Here is an 8,846-nt window from a genome sequence, read left to right as displayed (position 1 = left end):
CAGGTAACCAGTTATATATAATGCATGAATAAAATAATATATATGAATATATTAAAATTTAAATGCTAGATATAATAAAGAATATTTATAATTTATTGATATATATGCAAATCATCCTAAATCTTAATGTTTATTCCAAATAATTAATTTCTTATTTTCTCCTCCTCTCTCTTAAATCGAAATGGAGTACTAATTGCATTATTTTCACTTATATTTAATTTATATATCTATTTTTTTAAAGAGGGTTCATGATATGTTGCAGTTATCTTGGCATTTGGTCGCACGAGGCCATTCTTCTACGTCTACTACTTCATCAAAATGTTCACTGGCATGTTTTCTGAAGGCACCATGCAATGCCTCACCCATGCATATGTGGTAAGTTTCTTTTTTCATTTCATTTATAATATTTTGCTATACTAGTTAGTGAGCTTTGTGTATATATATTGTTGCTTTTTATAGCTCTTGTAGGTTCAGTTGTTCATCAACTCCACATGGCTTAAATAAATTTTAAAATTTTAACAATTACACGAATGATTGTTATATATATATATTGAAAAGAGTGTTATTTGAAAGTAACTCTCTCCATATGATATTCGTCCTTGTAGAGATCGAACTCAGGTCAGAGAGGTCTTACAACTGACAGCGTAGCTGACTACCAATTTACCACTTAAGGGCGGACAAGTCTTAATGATATATATATATATATATAAACAATAATTTTTGAAGAAGTAATATATTTTTTTGAAGAAGTAATATATTTTTTTTATGCAAAATTTATACGTCAAAGTTTTATAATTGTAAATATTTAAAATTTATGTGTTAGATATAAAAAATAAGTGATAATTGGGTGATAAATATGTCAATTTCTGAAATATATAAGAAGTTGAGCCAGAGGATATTTAGAAAATAAAAATATGTTAATTAAATTTTACTTTAAATGAAAATATTACCTCATGCAAATTCTTTGGCATCAGCCAGTCATGAATGAGTTCCTCGATAAGGCTCTTAATGTCGCGGAGAATTTTCGCTTCAATCTCCACAGGCCGACAAAACATGCGAGGGGCGGCGGATCTCGGCTTTTGGTGTGCTCTCCGGCATCAGTGCCGCCGGATTCGTATCGGCAACGCTAGCCGCTCGCTTCATCCCGTCCTTCCTCACCTTCCAGGTTGCTGCTGCTGTGGCCATTTCCGCAATGCTGTACATGAGATTCTTCCTCGCCGAGACGGATGGTGGAGCTTCTCTCGCCGACGAATCCTGCCGTCTCCTCTGCTCTTCTTCCCCTCCCTCCGACGCCGACTCTCCTGCAAAACTGCCGATTCTTGGGAAGGCATCCTCGCTGTTGGACATGCTTAGCCTTTTCAGAAGTAGGTGAGTACCCATTTGATTCTCGTCATCATCTTTGATAACGATTTCGATTCGTTTTAGTTATCTATGTTATTTTCCCTTTCTAATAACACAAAATAATGAAAAGATCGAAGTGAATGTTTTAAGGGGAAATCTGGCTTCTATGGTTGGATTTTTAGTGGATACAGATTTGGTAAACCGTGAGATGGTTAACTCCTGAGAACTCTTTGGCGATTTGTTTCGAGATTCAAGATTTGTGTGAAAGATGCGTTTGAAGCTGTTAAATCCTTCGACCATTGTGATATTTTCTTACCTCTTGTATTGTGATGGTTTTTATATACTGTCACTGAAATAGATTACCACTAGGAAAATGCATTTAGAAATTTTAGAAATGTTTTTCATTTTTAAAAATATCGTCATTTTTTCACCCTATTCCTTAGGGCTAAAGTTTGTGTTGAATAATTACATTTTTCATTCATGCTCGTGCAGCTTTATACTGTCACGAGCAGCTGTTGTTGCGTTCATTGATAGCCTTGGTTCAAGTGGGTTTCAGGCCTCTATAATGGTAACTTTTTTCTCTTTTATTGTGGTATTCTTGCTGTAATTAGGTTTCTCTCTGCCTCTTTATTGTTACTTTTTCTTATAAAGTTTTAGGTTTGTTCCTCCCCAGCTATGCTGCTTCTATTTCTCAAGTTACCAACTTAGGAACTGTAAGAGAAGACTTTTGGAGAAATAGAGAAATTGATCAATGTTTTTGTAATAATCTTTTTTTCAGAATTTTCTTTTTTTGCATCATTACTGATTGTTTTTCTTAGGCCATCCATCGCATCTTATATGCAGGCAATCTTTCCTTTGTAGAGAATAAATTGTTCCATATACATTTCTACTTTAAAAGGTTTGATGTTGCAGGCAATATTTCTGGAGTTTTTGATAGGAAGTTTGCATTGAGAGAGTTGCATAGAAGGTTCAATAAAAAAATTTCCTTTTGAAAGAACATTGATATTACTTGCCAATTTGTCTCATTGTGCTAATCTGTAGATAAATTTGGTTTGATACAGCAATGCAGAACTTGATGATTAGAACTTTCATACCCATTATCTCAAAGAAAATTTTAATCAAATGAAAGACCTTGAAGTTGTTGCAAATTATTTAGTGTCTACTTTGTTGAGAGTGGTTTGAGTCTATTGTATTTGAAATGTAAGGGTTTTACATTTTTTAGCATTTGGTTGGGAGTAAAGCAAAATTAAAGTAATTTCTTAGGGTGTTGAAACTTCATCAATAATGGCATTTTCGATGTAGTCCCCACTCCCATCGAATCCATATCCGTTGCTTGTGCCCCAACTTTAGTATTGAAGCATAATAGCAAAGAAGAATTTTATTAAAAAACTAAAATTTTGATGCACTTTATAATCATAAAAAAACCAAAATCTGGTCTTCTCAATTTATTTTACAACTAACCAATAAAAAAAAAACATTTAAAATGTATTGAGTTTGCTTTATGCTACATTTAAAATATAACTAAATTCTAAATAATTGCGACCAAACAACCATTTAGCTAAATTACAATTAAGACCAAATACTGTTATTAATAGGAATGGCTTAAAATTTATGCATTCAACTTTCTTCACCAAATATTTGGAGAAAAAAATTTTTGATTTTTCCCTTTTATTTAACCATGCAGTACTTCCTTAAAGCTCAGTTCAAATTCAGCAAAGACCAGTATGCTGACCTAATGCTCATTAGTGGGGTTGCTGGGGCTATTTCACAGGTAATATATCAAAATCATTCTTCAGTTAGCTCAACTGTGGCTTTACATCTTCATGTGCTATCTTTAATCTCTGACTAATCTATATGAGTGTCTACTCGTGTGTACCTAAATGTATAAATGCGCTTAATGAGTACAACCCGATATGCATAAATAAAAATTTCTATGTATGTGTGAAAAAGGATGTTTCATGACTAAAATTATCTAAATACGCAGCTGTTTCTTATGCCTGTCTTAGCACCTGCCATTGGAGAGGAAATACTACTTAGCGTGGGCCTCTTGGCAAGTTGTGCAAATGTAACCTTCTTCCTCACATTCCATGTTCTTTTCCTATTTAAAATACTGGTGAATGTTATTATTACTATTATTCATTTATTCTTGACTTTTTTCTCCATATTATGCAGGTTTTACTTACAAGCATTGCATGGTCTTCCTGGGTACTTACAATCAATTCTATTTTTATCAGTACTTTCAAAAGTAAATGCGTATTTCTTTAGTGCATGATTCCCACATTTAAGCCTATCTGTAATGATATTATGGCTAAAAACTTCTTATGAACGGTCTGTGTACTAATTATATTTGCATCCACCATAGTCAAGCCAGTATTTTTTTGTGACGCGCTACACTTCCTCAAAATTTCTTCTTTAATGATTTATTAGCTTTATTTCCTTAGTCCACTCTATTTCTTCTAAATTGGGATAGTCTAAAGTAGCAAGGAGAGAGTAAGCCCATTATTTTTATTTGACTCTTGGGAATGCATCATGCCCTCATCTCAACTAATTAAGTTTAACTTTATGAATCCTTATTCCAATTTATTTCTTGTTCAGTTTTGTATGTGGAGTTGACTCTAATTTAAATTCTTTTTCCTTTACATAACTTAGAACCAAGTTATCCCCATTATATCCTTTTTAAAAAAGGATGGATGGACCATGCTCCCTTAAATGATATTTCTGAACCTTTTTTACTTTGAAAATATTTAGTCTCGAATGAAACATTGAATGACACTCCAATAAGTATCTTAAAATTCTCAGTTATCATGGTGTTCATTCATATGATATTTTTTATGTTAATATACAAATACCAGATCAAAATGTTAGAATAGTTCATGTGATTCAAATGATGCACTGCTTATCATTAGCTCTTGGTTTACTTTGCTACTTTCTATGAGTAGTCATGTCGAAATATTATTGCATAATTTTACTAGAATCTAAGATATTTGTTATATTTTTTACTATGGAAATTGACACGCAGGTTCCATATTTTTCTTCATCCTTTGTGGTTTTGAGTGTGTTCCTTCACCCTTGTGTAAGTATTCTTGTCTACAGCCCACCGCTCCCGCCTATAATTATTTCCAATTTCACTCTTTCACTTTAGCCCTCATTCCAGATCTCATACTTCCTCATTGCCACCTTGGTGCTAAACATGTTTGTTTTTATGTGCAGCTAAGAACCATCGTGTCAAAAAGGGTCGGGCTTAACGATCAGGTACTAGCTTTTATTGCTTACCATAGATAATGAATATAATGAATGAAAGTCTGGATAGTTAGAAAAAAGAGCAGAGTTAGCACTAGTTGAGCTCTTCGGTCCTTTTTTGTAGATTGAAAAAAAAAAAAAAAATCAAATTTGTCCTGCAGATCTTTAGCTAAATTTGACTTAATGGAGTTTTTACCCTTTATTTAAGAATGGATGATGGAGCAAGGCTAGTAATTTGATCCCAAATAATTGGCATAAAGTGTAGCTTCTCCTCGTATTCGAAGTCCATGAACTTCAAGTCGTAAATAGACAACTAATGCCACAAAACAATAATTCTAGAAAGCATGCCGATGAGACATTGAACTAATGAAACTATCCCTGGATTAGACCTTAAGCATCATGATATCAAATGCTTTAGATTTCATTGAGGATTAAAAATTCAAGAAAATGATGAAATTTGCCCGAACTTTTCCTTTTTTATGTTGCTGGCCCATTCTCAATCTTTGGATGAACTAAAAATCTTTTATGCAATATTTATTTTTTCCTCTGTATGCAATTTTTTTTATCTCAAGGAATCTCAGAAGTACTATTTTTCAATAAATGATATTTTTAAATGCATGTTTAAGGCTTGTAATTGCTTTCACACTATTTTTTCAGTAAATGATATTTTTAAATGCATGTTTAAGGCCTGTAAGTGCTTTCGCATGAAGAACCAAGGTTGTTTGGCGGGAACATCTATTGACTGTATCTACAATAACCTCATCGATCTTATAAGCTTAATCCATTTCATTTCTCTCACTAATCTTGAAAAACTGGCACGTTCATCTTAATCCAGGGCTTGGCACAAGGTGGAATTACAGGAATAAGCTCAATTGCTAGCATAATCTCTCCCATGCTCTTCACTCCTCTAACAGGTAACCAGTTTGTTATGCAAACAGAACTACTTCTAGCTCTTCAGAATGGCTGTAAACTTACAGTAAATTGTCTGAACTTAGCTTTGTTCCTCTCGGAAAGTGCTCCATTTGACTTCAAGGGATTTAGCCTTATGTGCTGTGGCCTTGCTCACGTAAGTTCTCTGAAATTCTCACATTCTCTTTCTACTTTTGGTTTTAATAATCACATTATTATGAAATTTTTCATGCAGCTGACAGCATTCGCTGTGAGTGTTGCTATGAATAATGCTGTTCGGTTATCGAAGCGGAAATTTAGTGGTAGCGAAACTGGAGTAGTCTAGCTCTGTGAAGAAAATGGAGACTTATTATATTTTAATACTACCCTTGTATATAATACTGAAGCACAACTCAATTTTAGCACACCTTGCGGTTTGACTGATGCCAGTATTGAGATGAAAGGCCTGCTTTCAACTCAGAAGTTTTTCTGTTTCAAGGCATTGCTGGTTAGCTACTCTTTTTAGAAACCAGACTCAATGAGGGAAAAGGTGGAAATTTTATGAAGCTAATTTTGAATCTGAGAATCTTTGGAATTTGTACATATGGTATTGCATTTTCTTAGTTCTTAAATTTTGGATTTGTTGGTGTGTTACATCATTTTTTTCTGTTTTTGCTGTATGCTACTCTCTTTAACTCTGGAAGTATTTTTATTTGATAATATTATGGAGGTATTGTATTCCGTTATTTATATAAATTAAAATTGTTGATATGCACCCGTTGTTAGAATGGTTTTGAAGGGTACATTCATATATGTAAATAGATTCATACATTAAATGCATGTAAATAGATTCATGGGTTGAGCTTGATTTACTTGGTTGTTAGCTTATATGTAGGTTATTTAGAACTCGACATATTTATGATCAACTAGCGTTTGAAGTTTTTGAAGAATAATATAATTGCATGCGTTTGATTCATTAGAATTTGAATCAAATATGAGCCAAACACTATCTGATTTCGAGCAAATAAAAATAAATAAATAATAACTAGAACACAATAAATCCAAACTTTAACCGAATATGAACCAAATCCTATCTGAAAAGAGAAAATGTGTTACTAGTTTTTGTGTATAAGATTGCATATTTTAGATTGTGTATCATAAATCCCAACTTTATAGGATGGGAGTAATTTTGATTATACTAATGGTTGGCTAAATAAAAATAAGATACAAAGTACTTAAAAATATTTCGGTAGCTTTATAGGATGCCAAGCTGCCCATTTAGCCAATAAATATGTCCCAGACGGGCTATCAGACTTTTATGGTGGCCATTGTGGAAGGTTGATGAATAGTCTAGTTATTTTGTTCGACTCCGTCGAGCGACATTTGAATGCATCCTACTTGGCTTCGAGTATGATTTAACCTTAAGTCATTAAGGTTTCAATTGAATTGTTGAGTATCTGACCATATAATTGAAGTGTAAAGTACGTAAAAATTGATTAATTATTCATAAATTATATTCACATGCATATCACTCAAATCTTCATCATAAGCTTCCACCAGAAAATATATATATTTCACTTTTAAAAAGAAAATGATAATTATATTTTAAATATGATGTTAAAAAATTGAGTTACCAGCAATCAAATAATAAATATTAAACTCCTAAATTTATTTTAGAAATAATCAGATATCACAAAATATTTAAATAATATAAGTTTATCCACCTGATTTTATAAACTACTGACATAAAGTCACAAGCGAGCATGGACTAGGGCTGTAAACGAGCTGAGCTTGAGCCAGCTCAGGCTTGGCTCGTGTTCGGCTCGTTCGAAATAGCTCGTGTTCGAAATCGGCTCGTAAACAATGTGTTCGTGTTCGGCTCGATTTAAATATTTGTGTTCGTGTTCGGCTCGAAATTGGCTCGTTAATCTAAAATTGAGAAAAATCGATGTAATGTGTGAGATTCGAACCTGAATTAAATCTATACAAAAGAAGACACTAACCACATTGCTACATGAGGCATTATGATTTAAATTTAGACATAAATATATATAATATATTATTATATAAATAATATATGTAATATATTGCTATATAAAAAGTTATATAATTTTTTTTTTTATTTCGAGCTAAAACGAGCCGAACACGAGCGAACAAAAAGCTGTTCGTGTTTGGCTCGTTTATAATTTGAGCTTTACTCGTTAGGCTTAACGAACGAGCCGATAACGAGCTGCCTAACGAGCCGAACACGAGCTGTTCACCCGAGCCAAATTGCCAGCCGACCATAGGACTATGACCGGGTCCTCGGAATGAGACGCGGAGAGATGCGTCGTCGTCCCACCACATGCGCTCGCCCTCACATTAACCCGATGAGCCACACAACTCTTATCCTCCCTGCTGTCCGCATCCGAATCAACGAGTACAAGGGAGACTACGAAGTAGAGATTGGCCATCGACGACCTCTGAGAGAGTTTGTGTGAGCTCCGAAGCTGCTCGATTCCAAACCCTAACGCGAAACTCAGCACTATCCTCTACCTCAGTTCCATGGCCTCAGCCGCCGCCATGGCCACACGATCCCTGTTCTCTTCGCCAACGTCCTCCCGCCAGACGGTGGCAACGGTGACTGCGCACTCTCCCGTCCTCCCGTGGCTTCCATTTCCATCTCAAGCCTCTTCACCCGCTTTTCGTTTACAGGGCCGGGAACCGTGGAAGTCGGCCTCTCACTGTAAGGCCCTTTCTTTTGAAAGAAATTGTCCATGACACGCATTTGCCCTTGGTGTTGAATATTGGGTTAGTGAGAGCTGTGATGTGCTTAAGCTGATTTGCTGAAGGGATCCGTTAATGTGAAACTGTGAACCATAATTTGGGCATAATTTCTTACTTTCTATGATGTTTTCCTTCTTTTATTGATGGTCTTGATTTTCTATTGATCAGACACTGTTGCATGTATAATGGGCAATTTTTTTTACTACCATTTTTGAAATTTATTGGTTGTTGTGGTCGATGTTCATGATTTAAGATTTACTGTTAGGAGTATTGTTTTTGTACATGGGTTATGCACCAGTCCTAGATTGTTGACTTATTTAATCATGGCAGGATTTGGGCAATATTTTTGTATAACCCAAGAAGTACTGCAACTTTGTGAGGCCTGTGATCTATTACTATTTGGATTGGTTTGGTACTCATTAAGAGAGAAATGAGTGTCAAAGAATGAATATTATAAATAACACACACACACACACACACACACACACACACACACAAATACAACAACAACAACAACAACAACAACAACAACAACAACAATCGTTTTTCCCACTAAGTGGGGTTTGTTGCATGAATCCTTTTTCTCAATTTTGTCCTATGGATATATATAT

The 8,846-nt window shown here is 34.4% G+C and overlaps 2 protein-coding genes across 3 annotated transcripts in view; both read left to right on the top strand.

The window, feature by feature from the left end:
• LOC110035288 (hippocampus abundant transcript 1 protein-like) overlaps nt 1-6,012 on the top strand; it is a 9,390-nt gene extending 3,378 nt beyond the window's left edge. Inside the window, exons 3-13 of one of the 2 annotated variants that reach the window (XM_020739523.1) lie at nt 263-375; nt 1,043-1,368; nt 1,834-1,909; nt 3,026-3,112; nt 3,326-3,406; nt 3,514-3,546; nt 4,361-4,414; nt 4,552-4,593; nt 5,417-5,495; nt 5,577-5,647; nt 5,726-6,012. In XM_020739523.1, coding sequence (XP_020595182.1) covers nt 263-375; nt 1,043-1,368; nt 1,834-1,909; nt 3,026-3,112; nt 3,326-3,406; nt 3,514-3,546; nt 4,361-4,414; nt 4,552-4,593; nt 5,417-5,495; nt 5,577-5,647; nt 5,726-5,815 — 1,052 coding nt within the window. In that variant the 3' untranslated portion in view covers nt 5,816-6,012. Of the gene's footprint in view, nt 1-262; nt 376-1,042; nt 1,369-1,833; nt 1,910-3,025; nt 3,113-3,325; nt 3,407-3,513; nt 3,587-4,360; nt 4,415-4,551; nt 4,594-5,416; nt 5,496-5,576; nt 5,648-5,725 lie in introns of those variants that run through there. The other variant, XM_020739531.1, reaches the window with a different exon arrangement.
• A 1,756-nt stretch (nt 6,013-7,768) lies between these two features.
• The window catches only part of LOC110035115 (protein CURVATURE THYLAKOID 1B, chloroplastic), a 33,722-nt gene continuing 32,644 nt past the window's right edge, over nt 7,769-8,846 (top strand). The window contains exon 1 of the mRNA XM_020739358.1: nt 7,769-8,194. Within this exon, the coding sequence (XP_020595017.1) occupies nt 8,014-8,194 (181 nt within the window). The 5' untranslated portion in view covers nt 7,769-8,013. The remainder of the gene's footprint in view (nt 8,195-8,846) is intronic.

The sequence above is a fragment of the Phalaenopsis equestris genome, unplaced genomic scaffold (assembly GCF_001263595.1).
Source record: "Phalaenopsis equestris unplaced genomic scaffold, ASM126359v1 Scaffold000002, whole genome shotgun sequence".
NCBI lineage: Eukaryota > Viridiplantae > Streptophyta > Magnoliopsida > Asparagales > Orchidaceae > Phalaenopsis > Phalaenopsis equestris.
Note: the sequence above shows the minus strand (reverse complement) of the source record. Positions and strands in the feature narration are given on the sequence as shown.